This window comes from Athene noctua, chromosome 1 (assembly GCF_965140245.1).
Source record: "Athene noctua chromosome 1, bAthNoc1.hap1.1, whole genome shotgun sequence".
NCBI classification, from domain to species: Eukaryota; Metazoa; Chordata; class Aves; order Strigiformes; family Strigidae; genus Athene; species Athene noctua.
Window position 1 is genome coordinate 102721418 of NC_134037.1, and position 18050 is coordinate 102739467.

At 42.0% G+C, this 18050-nt stretch overlaps 1 protein-coding gene across 3 annotated transcripts in view; it reads left to right on the top strand.

Moving 5' to 3' along the window:
• Positions 1–18050, top strand: part of TRERF1 (transcriptional regulating factor 1) — a 101393-nt gene that overhangs the window by 80497 nt on the left and 2846 nt on the right. For 2 of the 3 annotated variants that reach the window (XM_074897137.1, XM_074897138.1), the window contains exons 4-14: positions 359–2019; positions 2630–2679; positions 3452–3602; positions 4552–4800; positions 8196–8565; positions 9150–9210; positions 10019–10158; positions 10882–10985; positions 12172–12247; positions 17053–17141; positions 17900–18013. In XM_074897137.1, the coding sequence (XP_074753238.1) occupies positions 643–2019; positions 2630–2679; positions 3452–3602; positions 4552–4800; positions 8196–8565; positions 9150–9210; positions 10019–10158; positions 10882–10985; positions 12172–12247; positions 17053–17141; positions 17900–18013 (2781 nt within the window). In that variant the 5' untranslated portion in view covers positions 359–642. The remainder of the gene's footprint in view (positions 1–358; positions 2020–2629; positions 2680–3451; positions 3603–4551; positions 4801–8195; positions 8566–9149; positions 9211–10018; positions 10159–10881; positions 10986–12171; positions 12248–17052; positions 17142–17899; positions 18014–18050) is intronic. The other variant, XM_074897139.1, reaches the window with a different exon arrangement.

Here is an 18050-nt window from a genome sequence, read left to right on the forward strand (position 1 = left end):
GCTTCTGACAAGAAGGCTGTAGCACTGGGAAAGTGACTTGGATTGATAGTCAACTGTCTGGCTAAAACTATTCATGAGAGAACAATATGTGGCCAGCTAAAACTGCTTGAATGTTCGTACACAGTTTTGAAGAATAAGCCTTTATTGGTTTGGCAGAATGATTTTTATCAGAGCACTAGAGATGAGGGCAGGATAATGGGATGAGCTGAAGTAATCTAACTGCTCTGGAATAGCCCAGCTGGTACAATTTTGCATCTGATTATGTATTTCAAACTAGGAGATTTTACAGTTTCCTTTGAGGTAGTTAACAGTTTATGCAGAGAGCCAGCACTTACCTTGTCTTTCTCTCACTCTGCAGGTGCCTGGCACGCTGAACCTGTTGATCTGTGTAGAATTTGTGCTGTGGTCCATTTATTGAAGATGTGAAGCAACATCGAGTCTGAGATTGGAATTGCTGACAGACTGGAGGAGATCTTAGTCCTTGTGATGCACATGGACATGCTGAATTATAAGTAATTCTAGCTTCGTTCCCTCCCTCCCCCTCCCCTTCCCCCCTCCCCCCCCTTCCCCTCAGCTATCTCAGGGTTCATAGAGATTTCAATGGTTTGTGTGCCTGTAAGTTTGGAACAGAAGTGACCAAAAATGGGGGACCAGCAATTGTATAAAACTAACCATACTGCCAACAGCAATGAGAACTTATACTACCAACAACACCAAATGAACTCCCTTCCATCTCTAAATCATAGCTATGGGACATCTGTTATGGATGCTGCCCAGGCATCCCCTCTCTCCCCCCAGTTTCCCCAAGATTCAAGAGACAGTATAGCTTTGCCTGTAGGTTCAAAAAGTCTTGGGTCAATGGATACATCTAGACAAACCAGCTGGACACATTCTGGCTCAGGAAACCACATCCCAGTGAGGAACAATTTGAATAATCAAAGCGCAATGTGGAGCCCCCTCGGGCAAGGGGAGTCCCATGATGGATACCAATATTCTTACTCTCAACCCAGTGAAAATCGATCACAAAAAATTACCAGTGGGGTCCTGCATAAATTGGACTCCTTTACACAAGTATTTGCTAACCAAAATCTGAGAATTCAAGTCAACAACATGGCTCAGGTTTTGCACACCGAGTCTTCAATGGTGGATAATTCTGGTGATAGTGCACTCAGGCAGCTGCTATCCCAGAAGCCAGCAGTTGAGCAACAGCCTGTAACTTCCAGTGTACAAAGATACCAACCACTGCCACAGCAAACGCACCAGAATTTTGCAAGCACACAGCAAAAGCAACAAATGCAAGTCATGCAGCACCAACAGTTGTACTATGATTACCAGCAGCATTTATCGCAAATGCAGATGCATTCTGCGTTTCAGCAAGGACAGACGCACGTTCAGCAAATGCAGTCCCAGCAGCTCTTACCACAACAGATGCAGCACTTGCAGCAGACTCAATACTACGCTCAGCCACAGCAGGGACATCAGCGGCTCGCGATACAGGAGATCCAGCAGCAACAGCCAACTCGGCAGCAGCAGCAGCGGCAGTGTCCAATGCAAATAGCTCAGTATTACCAAACGCAACCTGTCATGCAGCAGTTACAGCAACAGCAGCAACAGATGCAATTGCCACTTCCTCCATATCACAGGGAACCCGATCCAAAGACTATGCATGAACCACATCAGTACTCTCAGGATCCAAGTCATCCTGTGCAGCTTATCCAGTTGGGAGCAGTGCCTCAATATTGCTACCAAGATCCCCATGAACAGTACAGGCACTTGTACCCGCAGAGTTTGCTGCAGCAGCAGCAAGATCAGCAGAAGCAATACCCGAGTGAGGGCAGGGCACCATCTCTGAACTCCCATGTTGGCCTCACTCCACCAGAGACTGCGGAGGATCCTGCACGGCAGGAGATTAATTCTGCAGGTAATGCTGTCCCTCATCGAACACTTTTGCCGCCCTCGGGAGTTCATCTGAACAACAAAAGTTCTCAGCAAGACTCTCCCAGCGCTGCGTGGCCTCAGGTAGGTAATTTTAGGTCTGTGCTCAGGCAGATTTGTGTTGCAGAAGAGTAGTGAGGTGTGGAAACAAAACAGTTGCAGGAGAGCCAGAAGATTAGGATGTGAGCAGTGGGTGTCGCTGGGATGTTTTGGGGACCTGTGCTAACAGAATTCTGTCTACATCACTGGGCTGGCTTTGGGCCAGGCTGGCGGCAGCACAGAGCTACTGCTGCTGCAGGGCTGCTGCTTCCCTCACGAGAGGCCTTGGCAAGTTCTGCCTCAGTTTCTGGTGAGGAGGCATTTGGTTACAACAAAGTGCGTTTGCTAATTTTTCACCTGAGGGCTCGGTTGCTCAGGAGGAGTTAGTGAACTCCCTGTTTCCGAAAGTAATACTTCTGGGTCAGAGCAAAGGCTTCAAACAGCATGTATGTGTGAGGAAACTTGCACTAGTTGTGCTCACAGATGGCACTGATTTGGTAGATACATGTAAAGCTCTCAACTCAAAGGCTTTTAATATTAGTAAAATCATATGCAAAATGCAAGCATAATGCTGTGAAGACCTTAATTTATGCGTTATTATTTCCTGAAAAATTATTTTCTCTTTTTTCCCCTCTTTTCCCCTCTCCTTTGATAGCAGGTGCAACTGTCAGATAGCAGACTGCAGCCACTGTCCCCAGAACAAAGGTATTTTTAAAAGATTTTTTTTATTTTTTATTTTTTCCCCTTTAATTTGTCTTTAAATTAAAAATTTAAACATGGGAAATACAAAGGAGTGCTGCAGTTCAGAGGGAGGGGAATGCGTTTTGGGTAGGTAATAGTTGTTGCTCTTCCAGAAACATATTTAGTTTTGTGCTTTGTGAATTTAAGTTAGTGTGATTTTTCACCCTCCCTCACCACCAACAAAGAAATGCTTTGTCTTTCAAAAAAAGAAAAAGAAAACCACAAAAAAAGGCAAAAGCAGGAGAGCAGTGTGCTCTAGGTGTTGCCTTTGCAAGAGAGTGGACGATGTGTGGTTTGGATTTGTATCTTTTGGCAACAAGGATTTTCTGTTTTTCTTAAGGTCTCACCTCTGAAGGGCTGAGGTGTCCTCCAGCAGGTTGTCTACCATAAGTAGGGGCATTGTGTCCAAGTACTTGCTAACTGCTATCATGAGTGGGGAAATACAGGTCTGTCTATAGATCTTGCTGTTCTCAGCCTTTTCCATACCACGGGTCATGTTTTGATGAGTGTGTCCTACTCAAAACTTTCCTTCCCCCCATCTTGGGAGCAGTTATCTAGGTTATTGCCCACATATTCCACAGCACTCACCCCATGCCTATTTGTGGCTTCATAACCATCTAGCTGTAAAATTTTATTGACTTCCTTGACTAAAAAGCTTCCTCTGCAACAAGGGGAACATGCCAAACTAATGTCTCTTCTTCTGTTCCATGCTAAAAAAAAATGAAAATAAAAATAGTGGGCAGAACAGAGAAACACTTCCTGAGAGAGCTGATGCGAAGAACAAGCTAATGTGTTCAATATGCTTGAAGGAGTTTAAGAGTTTGCCTGCTCTAAATGGTCACATGAGGTCACATGGAGGAGTGAGAGCATCTCCTAACTTCAAACAGGTAGCAGTTAATTTTTCTTCAGTATTTGGCTCTCTCCTTTCCATGTTGATGTTTGCTTGCTTTGCCATGCTTTGCTTTGCTGTCAAAACTTGTTCATCTCAGCGCTGTTTTGTTATGTCATACCCCCTGTAAATAGAAACGCACATAGTTCTACTGGTTCGTAGACCAGAAGTCTTGCTTTAAAATCAGAGGCAGTGGTGGAGGACAGAACAGCATTTGTCCCTCTCTGTACGTTACAATAACACCCTACCAAGTTGTGTCAGGAGTGTATAAATTTTTTCCCCCTCATGTTTGTTTATTATATTAGAAATATCAGGAACATCAAGTCTTCCTTATTTTCATTTGGACTACTTGGATGACTAAGGGTTGTTTATTGGAAGCCTTCCCAGGCTTTAATTGAAGGAGCAGGATTGTTGAATCTTTGACAGCTTTCTTCCCAAGTGTTTTATTTCTATAGGTATCAACAAATACTAAACCAAAAATGTGGGTTTGAATTGTTCTGCATAAAAATAACTTGCCCCGTCAGTCAGTCTTTCTCTGTCCTGATATTTGAGAATTTCTGGCCTAATGAGGAATATCACAGAAAGGCAAAGAGCTAACAAAATTGTACCATCTGTGTCTTCTTTTTTTAGGTGGGTGATGGAGAATTCTGTCTTTATAGTGACAAAAAGAGCACGTGTTTATCTCCCCCCCCCCTTTCCCCCCACCCTCCACAAGTTATCTTACGAAGATGCTTAATGTGGTTACTTATCACTGAGGCCGAATCCTATGTAGGAGTCATAAGTAATCTGCCAACTTTGTTCAAGGCAAATAGAGTCCAGGAAGCAACGCTGTTGTGTTTTGTAACCCTGGCCACTTCTTTTCAGCCACGGTGCATACGTTGCCTAGTGTATCAATCCAGAAGTAGTCCTCCCTCACTTGGGCTGAAAGCCTTTAATTGTCTGTACAGGATGAAGGAGAGAAACCACCACAGCAGCCGCTGCCTAAAGAGGTGGATAGCCTCGCACCCATCGTCATGCCAGTGTCTGTCCCTGTAAAGCTTCTGTCACCTGAGCCCAGCACGCAGCCCTCTGCCAGCACTGCCACAGTCAAAGACAAGCCTGCCAACTCTGTGTCAGATGATGAGATGCCCGTTCTCGTGAAGATGACTTACTCTCCACCGTGCAGTCCAAAAGTGGCCAACCCCTGCTCATCCTCTGTGAGTGCTGCCTTTCTTGCAACTAACTGTGCTGTGCTTGTTAAATCCCTTTGCTTATAGTGCTACTACTTTCTAAAATGTCCATATTTTAGAATATTTTCTGGAATCTTAATGATGCCTAATAAACAAAAAAGGCCTGTAGCATCACAGCATTTCTTCCTTAGTCAACTGAAAACATGAATTTTCCCTTTGCTGGGGAATCAAGACCTCAGTTGAAAATAAATAATTTGAAATTGGAATGTGATATTCTTTTATCCCACTAGAACAAAGGGATTTAGTATCTTTTTACTGTTTTTGTTTTTCCTTTTCAGGCTGCTTTGTTTTTATGTTATTGCTTAAATTCAGCAGTTTTATTTCTTCCTGTTTTTCAAAGTCAGATATATGTGCTTCTCATTTCAGCTGAAGATAGGAGGACACTGTGCAGTGCTTACAGTGTGTGCTCTAAGCCACTATGAAGCTTGCCGACTGAGAGTTTTGCAATGAAGTCATTTTTCCCTTTTTATCTGCATGCATCAGATCTAAGGGTTAATCACTGAGAATTCTGATGTAGGAAAAATAGCTTAGTGCTTTTATTTCACTCATAAAACTGAAATTGTCAGGCATGAGGAATTGAATGCTTGAGTGAGATGTGAGAATGCTCTTTATTGTTTTCCTAGAAGAGTCCTGGAGCAAGCAGTATTTATTTCATGTTCCAGTGTAGGAATAGATGCTGCTTGTTCCTTCAAATCCATGCTTGCAGAGTACGCCATGATAAGAGATTACTGGGGAGTGCACGTGTATATGGTATTATCTGTATAATGCAGAGAAATACTCTTGTGATTTTTATTTTTTTTTCCCTTCTCCTCCCAAAGCTGATGGCCAAACAAGAGGACAGCATTATACCATTGTGGGTGGCTCCTTATGATATTTTTGTGTTTATCACACCCCCCCACCCCAACCCTTCACTCAGACATATGCACTAATTTTAAATATATATAAAATCTTTTACTCTTTTCCTTTCAGACAGAGGTTTTACACATAAACTTCTCCTTTACTGTGAAAGCCAGGATCTCACAATACTTAGCTTCTAACTCAGCAGTACAATTTTTCTTTTCTATTTCTAGTTTCTTGAGAGAAAAGGGACAGTCTTTTCTCAATCCTTGAGCTCTGAGTGGGAGATCTTCTCTAGAGACACCAGAGTAGGTGGCTTGGGCTTGTGTATTTCTGCAACGTATGTAAAGTGACTGTGATTAAATCTGCCAGCGTTTGGCTAAATGCACATTCATTCACTCAAAATTATGCTTGCACTCTTTGTTATTGCTCAAGCAAACTAAACTTGCGCAGTTTCCTCTCTGGATCCTATCTTTTATATAAGCAGCAGCATTGGAAACGCTCAGAGATCGGAAGATCTACAGTTCCCTTTTCTGTGAAGAGATTGTCCCACTAGAGACTTTCAATACTAAAGAACTGGAACTGTTGCATTTATTTATATTGTGCTATGAGCTGTCCAGAGCAGCTCCCACAAAGCTCATGGAACCAGTAAAATCAAACAGCAGAAGGAAACTAAGTATTCAGCCAGGCTACAGGATGGTGAGCTGAAACTAGCAGTCAAGTGAGGTCCATTAGGATCTACCCAGAGCGGATCTGTCATGGTGTGGCAGCAGGGCCCACAAGGATGCATTGAAACTTGGATAATGGGGAGTCAGTTCCTGGAGCTTCAGAAAAGTATTAGGGTGATTCTGCATTGAGAGCCCATGGACATCTTTTAATATTCAGTGTGATCTTTTTTGAAAGTAATGTTGGTATAACCACACTGAGGCTAAGGTATACTGTAGGTGAAGCAGCATAGGAGATGGAGGCATATAGGACTTTTAAGATGTTGCCTTCGTTGGTTAGTTTACTTTAAACTAGTGAGAAAGGACTACCAGCTCCTTCACATTCAAAGACCAGAACAAAATGAGCCCTTAGTCAAGGACTTGGAACTTCTGGGGTTTTTTAGGTTTTGGGGTGGGGTTTTTTGTTTTTTTCTCTCTTGAGTTTAGGCTTTTTTCCCCGTTCTCCTTTTGAACACTAAATGTTCACCATTGTGATGGACTATATCTGTGGTTACAGGTAACCGTCACTCTTCTGAATGTCCATTATGAACAAAGTTATCTGTGAAGCTGCTTTTTTTTCTTTTTTTTTCTGCAAAAGAAAAACTCGTCCAAAACTCAGTTTTTTTGGAGAGAAAAACGTCAACAGCTGTTGGAGAGGATACAGCCATGATCTAACAGAGGACAGGACCTTTGTAATCAAAAACATTTCCACAAGCTGGAACATATTAACATAAGGGATAAAGGGTGACAGTGCTAATGCTTCTTTAACATGATTTTTATTGGGCGAATGTGATTCTCAAGAACCACCCATGGTGTAAAGCTGTATGGTGTCTAAACATACATTGTAGTAATTTACTTTATGTAGTAGTAAAATTTACCAGATGAGGCAGACATTCTGGAGTAACCCTATCTGTCAGAACTTTTCTTCCGCTTTCCAAGTTTATCCTAAAGATGATCTATAATCTGAACACCTGAAAGCAGTATATTTAATACTGTGTTCACTTACCAGCTTCTGTGTGTTCTTAAAGCACAACCTGAGAACCTGTTTCTTCCCACCTCACCCCCACCCCCCAGAAATCCAGATTCCAGCTTTGCATGAATTCTGTGCAATTCTAGGCATGTTACAGTGTGTGAATTTCCCAAATGGTCATCTACTACTTTTTTTTTTTTTTTTTTCCCCTCCAAGGAAAGAGGAGAGAGTTAAGTTCAAGATTTGTTGCAGCTGGACTGTACTCAAGCTGATGGGAATGTAGTGATAAGAGGCAAAGAATTTGAATTTATTACATTTTTCTTCCTTTCCTGCTTCTGAGTACTGCAGTAATTTAACTGAGCTCATGAGTCCTTCCTAGTCAAACAAAATAAATGCATTGGAAAACATCTCACATAAAGTTTATAATAAACTGTGATGGGGTAATGAAGTAACTCCCAACAGCCTGTATGTGTTCAGTGCAAATAGAAGTGCCCAGTGTGTTCATGTGGAGCTGGAGAAGGGTGTGGGGAGGCTCATGGCCTGGGAGAGCCATTCCCTGCACCTTCAAAAGCTGGCAGCAGCCTCTCCATGCCTGTGCCTGTGGCTCAGCCCTACCTTGACCCAGAGGGCTTCCTGAGGGAGGTGAGGATAATTTGTCCTGGTTTTTCTCACTCCCCTGAGGTTTCTGTGTAGCACTAGATACTGTACTGACCAGGCTTATTATGGTGGTATCTGAATAACTGCCTAGTGGTAACAGCTTTTCTGTGGCTGTTGCCCTAAGCTGTAGGAGACTGTGTGCAAACCACATTTAAGCATCCCTAAACATTAAAGTTGTGCATGTTTTCATTTAGGAAATTAACAAAAAACCTCATCAAAGTGCTGTAAAATTGGAGGAAAACTTCAAGCCATTGCAGGACAAGAAGAAGTATCGGCACAGACCCGAACCTCTCTTCATACCTCCTCCTTCCTTCAACTTCAGCATGTCCCACTCTGGTGCCACTCTGTACCAGAGTCAGCTTCGCTCTCCCCGTGTCCTCGGAGATCATCTGCTAGACCGGACGCATGAGCTCCCCCCTTACACTCCGCCACCGATGCTTAGTCCAGTTCGGCAAGGGTCTGGTCTCTTCAGCAGTGTTATCACATCATCTCATAGCACCTCGCACGCTCAGCTGCCACTTACTCCACTGACACCTACTCCACGGGTGCTCCTGTGTCGGTCTAGTAAGTATTACATTGACAGAGTGGCAGTACGTAGTAAATACTGCTGTCCTCTCATTGATGAATTTTGTGTGCTCACATGCATGGCTAGTTCTGCTGCCTCACAAGAAAAGTCCATCTTTGTCAGGGTTTTTGCTGTGGATTTTGTAGAGGTGGTGTTAAAGCATGAAGTGAATAGAGGAGCCTAACTAGCAAGTAAGGCTGTGACCTTTCAATGTCGTCTGCCTCAAGGATCACCATGCCTCTTGTTACATCTGGGCCTTCTGAAGTGCAGGGAAAAGACCTGATTTGAGACATGGGGTTCATTTTAAGTATCTGTTGTTCAGTGCTTCACAAGACAACGTGACTAATCATAGATGATCAGGGCAGTAGAAACCTCTGCAAGGTAGAACATTTTTGTTACCTATAACAATTTAGACTGTTTCTGTCTAAGTATTGATGAAGGGTAATTTTCACTTAATAGACTTGGAGTAATGTAGATGTTAATAGGGAGATGGCAATGCAGCCTGGGAGGTGGAGCATCAGCAGTGATATATGGTTGTTGCCAAAATACCCTTTTTAAACTCAAACTTCAATCTCTGTTTCAGATAGTATTGATGGAAGTGTCATTCCAGTGACACCCGGGCCTGGAGAACAGACTGTTGAACCGTAAGAAAAACACTGTTTTTGTCACTGCTTTCATAGACTAGCTCCAGCCTAGAGCATGTGGTCTGAAGTGCTTCATACTGGGCAGATAGTGTTCAGCTGCCTGAAATCATGTTGAACTGGATGCGTTTAAGGTTGCTCTGCGTGGTGGCTGAGGACATTGGGAGCAGAATGGCTCTAGGAGATGTTATGGCTCAAAAATACTAGGAGAGGCTTGGTGAGAGCCACTGAAGATGAATCAAGAGTTTGTGATGGCTGGGAAGAGGGCTGTGAGGAAAACGTATGCTGATCCAGTACTTTTGTTTTTACGTGTGTGTGTGTGTGTATATATATATATACACATATATATATATATATATACACACACATACAAAAACTGTGGAGCTTTGGGGAGGTGTTACCTGATAGGTTCCAGACTGCAAACAGGGTTGTCCCTCAGCAGTAACATCTCTTTCTGCTCTCTGCTGAAGAGTGCCTTTCTTTATAGAATAGAAACTTACTGTTTCTGGCATCTAGCCTCTTTGCTAGTTAGCACACATACAGGCTAGCTTGGCCTCTCCATAAGGTATGATGTCTCGATATAGTTTAAATTGTGTATTGAAATTTTTGTTTCGTCCCAAGAGGTTGGTTCTCTCTAATATTCAAGACACTTATCCCACTGAGAGCAAAGCGTTGCGTAAAGCAATCTGACACAATTTCCTGCCGCTCCAGTGTAATAAAAGTTTTGCTGGAAACAAGCATTGAACCCTAATGTGACTTCTGTTTTTTCTGCATATTGTGTAGTTGAATACTTATCTATTTGTCTTCATAGACGAATCAATATCGGGTCCAGGTTTCAGGCTGATATTCCTGAGCTGCAGGACAGAATGCTAATGGAGAAGGATGTACACAAGGCTACTTTGGTTTGGAAACCATGGCCAGAACTGGAGAACAAAGTCTTCCAACAAAGAGGTGCAATGACTTGCTGTTTTAGAATTTCATACATCAGCCTGTGCCTGTTAAAGAATTTCACATTGATTTCTTATGTGTATACTCTACAAAACATTCAAGAGAGTATTAGTTACTGAGAACGCAGAGCAAGAGACCAGAACTGCATATTACAGGTTCAAAGTAACAACATTATATAGTGGTACTTCAAGTGAAGTCTGGGTGAACTGCTTTCTGGCAGCCGAGGGGTAAAGATGTGAAGTGGTTTTGCTGGGAAGTGGGTTTTTGGGGGGGGATACTGAACTGCCTGGTAAGGTCAGAGGTCACAGATGAGAGGCAGCTGATGGTTCCTGGGCCTGTCCTGTGACCATAACTGAGAGGAAATGTGATGGGCTCAGTGGCTTCCACCAGTCCTGAGCAGAGTTTGTTCCTGCTTCCAGCACGGTTCATTTCTGTTTCTCTGTGTTGGTTGGAGCCTTCTTGGCACAGCAACATCAGGCTTGTGCAAGCCACTGCCTCACAGCCAGATTTCTGCCTTTGGCTCTGCAGTAGCCTGTCCCATACCAAGGATGTGCTCTGCAAATCCCAGCACATCCCCTTTTTTGGTGAGTGATCCTAAAACCAGGAGGTGAGGTGCTGGGGAGGGAGAGTATGAAAGCTACTGCCCCAAACTACAGTGTCTTTGAGTGGCATTACAGAATCCTTGGCTCTGGATGTTTGACTGACAGGATAACTTGTTTCTGACAGTGGAAGACCTTTTAAACATGAGCTGTTCCAGTGTGTTACCTGGTGGAGGAACTAACTCAGAATATGCTTTGCACTCTCTCTTTGAAGCGAAAGGAGATATTATGGTAAGATAAGAAACTGAAAAGGGAGATATGATCCTCTTCTGCAGATAAATTAGCATGCTTTATTAAATGGATTTAGATATGGTTATATAAAAAAGAGATTTCTGATTGATTTGCGGTGATGCTTTAAACATCCTGTAACATTTTTTGGGAATGACTTTTCCCTTTCATTCTTTAATAAATTTAAATTTCAAAGCAGTGCCTCTCTGAAGGCTTACTGTATATTTCATATAGATAAGATTACTTACTTTATAGCCTTGGGGCTTTGAATGTCTCCCAGTGCTTGCTCCAGCCCTGATATTTCACAAGCTTTATATTTGGTCACAGAAAACTTAGCCCTCTTCTAGCCCTTATAAAAACCCTTTTTTGTAGCAGCAGTCACATCCACTTACTTGCTCAGAACTGTGAGGTAATTGCACACAGTTCTCATATAAATAATGCATTTCAAATATTTGCATTAGTTTAGTGATGAGAATGCTATGAAATAGGGCAAAATGTCCATTTTGCCCAGTGTTAGGGAAAGACAAGGCCCCGCACCAGTTCCTGGAAAGCCAATTTAAAACAAAACGTGACAGAACACAGGGCTGGAATGAATCTCACAGGGTTGTCTAATACAGTGTGTTTTAGCTTGTGTCCCAGTTTCCTTAGGCTCTGTTAGCTGTATCTGAGGGGTCTGAGACATGTGACGAAACTTACTGTCAGGATGCGAAATTTTCTATACGGGGGGGTTCTGCATTGTCAGGGGGAAAATTTTAGGGATCCACAAATCATCTGTCTCCCTGATCCAAAGGAGGATTAACTATACTTGCTGTCATTCCTGACAGATGTTGACCTAAACAGATATTTTAAAAGACTTCACACTATAAATATTAATGCTGTCAAACCAACCATTAAATATTAGTATTAATTAACACTATCAAATCAAACACTATAAACATATTTGTATGTGGCAAGCAGAAGGGAGGGAAGAGCTGGAAGTTGCTAAGTAATAGCCACATTTGTGCTAATTAAAGCAGGACAGGTGTGCATTAGGTACAGTGTTAATGGGCCTTGGAGTAATTTGATGTGATTTCCTATGACAGAAAAGAAAAAAGAGAGCAAATTAATTCATATCCTTGTACCAAATAGTCTCCTAAATGCAGTAGCTGACTGCATTTGCTAATTCTGTTTTTCGTGCTTTTTCATTTAGGTTGCTCTTGAGAAGCTGCTGTTGAGAAAGCCAGTGAGATTGAAGTGTCATCCTTTGGCAAATTACCACTACGCGGGTAGGTTTCCTTGTGATCTCTTATCTGTTGGTATCTAGAGTCCAAGGCTGGCATCCCAGGCTGGAGCGTGGGATCGCGCTGCACTCTCTGCTGTCTGTTGCAGGGATGGCAGCATCTAATAGAGGTGATGTGCCGAGTGGTACTTCCAGAGACTTTTGTTACAAGTTTGGCAGTTTTTTGCCAGACTGACAATGTACAGAAACTTTGCATCCATGTTGCTGTGCAGGGTTCTACGGATTCAAAACTGCCTTGAGTAATTTTTTTCCTCTCTTAAACGAAAATTTAATTTGTCGATCTCCTTTTAAAACTGCTGCTATCGTAGATTATAATTTACTAGCAGTAAGGTCTTAATTTTCTGGTATGTAAATGTCTGTCATCATGCATTCCTTTTCTGAGGTGATGGTGCGTGATAAATAAATATGATAATCATAAGCATCCTTCCAAAGAAGTAGTGTTGTAACTCTCACTAGTGTCTTAGTACTGAATGCAGAGCCTCTCTTTGCATGGATCTAGCCAAAAAGAAACAGGTCTGGGATGATGACTTCATTAACGAACACAGCAAGAACTCATTTTGGTGAGGAAGCAGAAGTGCCCTGTGAAATAGGAAGGTGGTTTTAAGCCATTAGACAAGTTATGTCACCTAAGCATAGGTAGCAAATGTCTCTTCTCTGCAGCCCTCGATGTTATTGCTTAATTCATCGTAGTGGCTAACAACTGCTTGAACACACAGAATGGGGTTTTACGTAAGAGATTCAAGACTCTATTACTAGTTTAGGCTCAACAGGAAACAAGCCAAGAATCTTCTGGTGGTCAGTCAGTCACAGTGTCTGGGGTCATCTACTCATTTCCAGTTACAGTCCTTGTGCGATGTAAGTACTAGAAGCGAGCTACTTCCTGGCTGTAGCAGTTCACTGGAAATACTCCCAAGTAACAGGGACTCTTTTGTAAGCAACTCCTTAACCCCTTGGCCTGAGAACAAGAACAGAAACATGTTTGATGGCAGCTGATAACAAGAGTGAATAAATGTGAAGATCAGGTTTTGAGTCTTGTCTGGTGGAGATGCTTAGTGCCGTTGATAACAGCTCTGTTGCAGTCCGAAGGGTGGACATGGGGGTGGATGGAGAAGGAGGATGTTGGCCAGGAACTTTGACCGGGGTCTCTTGTCTGAAGAGAAGACACTAGATCATATGTGTGAGACAGTGCAGGGCAGGAGAGCTGGAAGATGATCCCAGCAGCCTCATCCTCAGTGAACGATCTAATTAGCAGAGCAGATAAGAAATTTCTGCCTGTGTGGCAGAGGAGGAGGAACAGTCTTTACTGAAGCAACTTCACAGTAATTTCAGAAAGTGTTTTATTGTGATGCAGGGAGGAGCCAGGAGAGACTGTTTTGTTTAGTCCTTCATGTTAGATGACACTGTTTCTTGTTAACTAACACTGAGACCTGTGGGCATCAGTGTATCCCTATTTCTTAAGCAGGAAAGGAAGTTTGATTCTGCTTATCACAGCATGAAACTAAAGCTCACCAGTCTGGATTTAAGTACCATGAAATAACAAGACAAAGCATTATTTACTGATGCTCTTGAATGCAACGTGTGATTGCAACTTATATTGGCAGCCATGCTCTAGCACCATGCAGCAGCTCTTGAGTAATAGCTTATTTGTGGTTGATAATCAGCCACTTGAGGCATATGGAAATGTCTCACAATCTAGTGCACAAATAGCTTAATACAACTTCAAATGGCGTTTGTTTGGGTTAACCCTCTGAGCTTTCTGCTCCACACTCAGAAATCACAGCTTTCAGGCACCGCCACATTTAAAGGTGGAATAGACTGAAACAGAGCATGGCACTGGCTCATGAGAATTAACTGATACCACAGACAATAAATATCTAAACTCATCTGTAGCATTGCCTTTGAATGAAGGCACAAGCAAATAGCTCATGTTTGAAATCTGTTGGCTTGTGAGGGAAGCAAGTTGTAAAACTTGAGGCTTTTCTGTTGTGTGCCAAGAGAGCTGGGCATGCTGACCCAGGGCTGCTTGGAACAACAACCTAATATTTCTGTCCCAGTACTTTGCCATCTGTCAGAATGGTGTTTTAGGGAAAAGAGGGGGAACACATAGCTAATACAAGAGGAGCGCTGTTGGAAACACTTGAATTGTTTTCATTTGAACAGTGGAATTTCTGAGGTCTGAAGTTCTGCTGCAGTGAGAATTGTAAGAGAGAGGGTCTCCAAAATAATGTGATTTGGGCAGTCTGGAAACTTCTTGTATGGACTCCCATAGGTGTGGATCAGACCCAGCATAGGCATTGTGTAATGGATTTGAGCCACTCACTGCTCAGGGGGGGCTCCCTGGGTGTAGGTGTAGCCCCCTTGAAACCCACAGGTTGGGCCCAAAGCCCCCACATTTGTAGAAGATATTTATTGTCAGTTAATCAGTGCATAAATAATATGGCAGGTAAAACAATGTAGAATAAATGTCTAAATGTAAAGATCAGCTTTAAAATTGTATCCGTATTCCAAAGTCCAAAATTCCTTCTTGCTGCATTGCAGATCTCTCTCTATACACGTTCTCTATATCTCCCTCAAGCTAACAAGAGCAAAAGCGGTTTCCCAGCAACCAGAGTTAAAAACAGCTTTTCTTCTGTTTCTTTTCCTACACAGGATTTATTCTATTAATTAGGTTACTTTCAATTAACCCGCATAATCTTACAAGGGTCTCTGCTAATACCACAGCTATTGGGGAAACTCTGTAAGGCCTGAATCCTCCGTAGGTGTACAATAAAATTACTTCATGGAAGTGAGTCTATATTTTTTTCATTCCAGGAGGGTGGGGTGGAGGCAGGAGAGCATGACTAGAGAGGTTTGTCAAAAACTAAAATCTCTTCTTTGGTGTTGTCATGCTTTTTAAAGTTATATTTTGGCCCCTGGACTGAATCAGTTCATTTACCCCTGCCCAAAGGGAAGCTAAATGCAAATGACTGGCAAGTTGTGTAAGAAGGGAATGACGCTGGTTCAGGGTGGGAACGATGGCAAGGCAGTGTGTCAGCAAAAAGATCTTTGGGTGATAACAGAATAAATAAAACTCGTGGCTTGAAGCCAGTGCCTTTCTCTGATGCTTAAGAGAGCTTTAGTGTAAATCTCTGTGGAAATAACTAAAGCATGCTTATATCAAGCACTGGAAAAGCCTGCAGAAAACAGGCTGCAGAAAAGTTAATTTTGTGGTTTTCAGCACATGAAGGAGCAGTGAGATACCTGCTCTAAGCTCGTGAGCCTGGGAGTTGACACTGAAAAGCAAAACACTTGCAGTTAATAAAAAGATCTATATATTTTTTTATAGACGTAAGTAACCTGTAGAGTTCAATACCATGCATGGTGCCAAACCCAAGTTAATTGAATTCAGTGCAGAGGCAAGCATTTCTATGAAGAATGGTAACATTGACAGGAAAATTAGGGGTTTCTTTCGATAAAAGTTTTAGATATTTCAGAAACTCTCAGACAGACTGAAGGAGAATCTTCTTATAATGTAAGTCATTTCAAAGGCATCTGCTTTATGGCTTCTTGCATATCCTTCCTTTAATGTATGTAATGCTGCCCACTCTTACGAACAGAACGCTGCTTTGATGCAGTAGAGCAATCCTCTGTTCCTTCTGTTTGACTAATACTGAGGAAGCACAAATTCAATTTAAATGTTGATTTTACATTTTCATGGCCAGTTAGGGTGGTGAAGCAAACACAGAATAACAATATTTGAAAGTTTTATATACAGCTTCCATTAAATGACCAGAAAGCACTTTGTGCTCACTGCACATTGCTACAATCTCTACTTGTGACCTCTGTCACAGAGGACTTGTGTGTCTTACCTCAAGCCATACAAGTGAAGACCTGCAAAAGGACCTTATAGGAGTTGTCTGGAGAACAAAATTATGAACTTCTGTGTACTTGAATGTAAAATGGCATATATGGGAATAAGCAATACAATACTGTTACTTCTCAATTAGAACAAGACCTTGGGATTATAATGCTAGTTCTGTGAAAGCATCAGCTCTGTATTTTACGACAGCTAAAAAAAACCAAGTCAAATGTGGATAGTGAACATGGTGATGCCACTGTGTGAGTCTGTGAATTGCTTATATGTTGACCACTGTGTGCATTTCTGGTCCCTTCATCCCTATAGGAATGTTTTAGTATTGGAAAATGTTCAGAGAGGGACACCAGTAATGACCAAAGGTGTGGGAGTGACAAAAAGGACATTGAATCCTGAATAGCATGGAGATGATGGTCGAGATTGGATTCACTTTCTCTTCCACTTGAAGAACAAAGGGTCATCCAGGGAAGCTACTGTGAGCCAGGAAACAAAGAAAAGGAGGTGGCTCTTCATTCAGAGGGCCTACTGATCTGTGAAAACTCCTTAGCAGAGCATGTTTTGTGTGCAAGAAGTTTTAACTGGTTGGAAGGAAGAGTTGGTCAGCACTCACAAGGATAGTTACTAAATAAGCAAATTGCAACAGATTCAGGAAATCCCCTGTGCTGAAAGTGGTCAGAGGTTAGGAAAAATTAGGGAGAGGCATTGAATTTGCTTGCCCTGATCACAGGCAGTTTCTTGGGCAACTGCCTGTGACCATTGCTGGAGACTGAATACTGGTTAGATGGACTTGAGGTCTGAGTCAGTACAGCCATACTTGTATTTGGGTAGCAGCAATCGCTAGCATGTGCTTGAGGTTTCCCTTTTTTTGTTTCAGATACTACAGTAACATAAAGGTAGTCGGTTTTTAGCATTTATAATGAATTTATTCTTTTTTTAAGGGTCTGACAAATGGACACATCAAGAAAGGAGGCTGTTCAAAGAGGCACTGTCCACCTACAGCAAGGATTTCATATTTGTACAGAAAATGGTAAAGTTATTTCTGTTCTGTTAATCGCTTTTTCTCCATTTCCCCATCATCTTCCCTCCATGCCAGACCAGCTTATTGCAGGTATAGAGCCAGCAGTGGTTACAAGAACACCGATAGGAGTGGTAATAAATAAAATCGGTTCCTCTTGGTATTATAATATGTAGAACTTTTCACACCTGGAATCTAAGTCATGTCATTCCATGTGTGGTACAAGTATGGTACTCTGCTATCCTCTAGGTGTTCTCTGGCAGTTTGTTAAAAGGTACCTGAGTCACTAGCATTGAGTCTTGCGCCAGAAAGTGTTGAAACCTGTTAATAAAGACAGAACATGTTTGGGCCTAATTTTCATGTTTTGCTGCAAAGCAGAAAGGACAAGGTGTATACATCTCAGGGCAGAATACCTTAGCTCAAATGTTGAAAAACATCTGGGTTTATGGGAACCAAGTCTTAATTCCTAGATCTCTTGGTGGTATCGTACCTTGAGCTACAAAAGTATTTTCTCAGTCATTTTCTGACTAGACTCTAGAGAGTCCCAGAGAATTGTACTGAAGCTGATATAGTCAACACAGATTTGACTAAAACACAGTAACTAAAAAACCTCAATTTTACAAAAGTATTCCCGTTGTAGTCAAACTGTCTTTCTTTTCCTCCATTTGAATGTTTGAGAAATAAAGCCTGCCTCTTGGAATGTGTTAAAATTATGTTGAATGAAAGCAAAAAATTGATATTGGACTATTTCTGCAATTACTTAACTACAGGTTAAGTCTAAGACGGTTGCACAATGTGTGGAATACTACTATACCTGGAAGAAAATCTTGCGTTTGGGACGGAAACACAGAACACGTTTAGAGAAAAAAAGAGAGGAATGCCTGGTAAGTCTAAAAGAATATGAGAAAGTTTAACACTTGA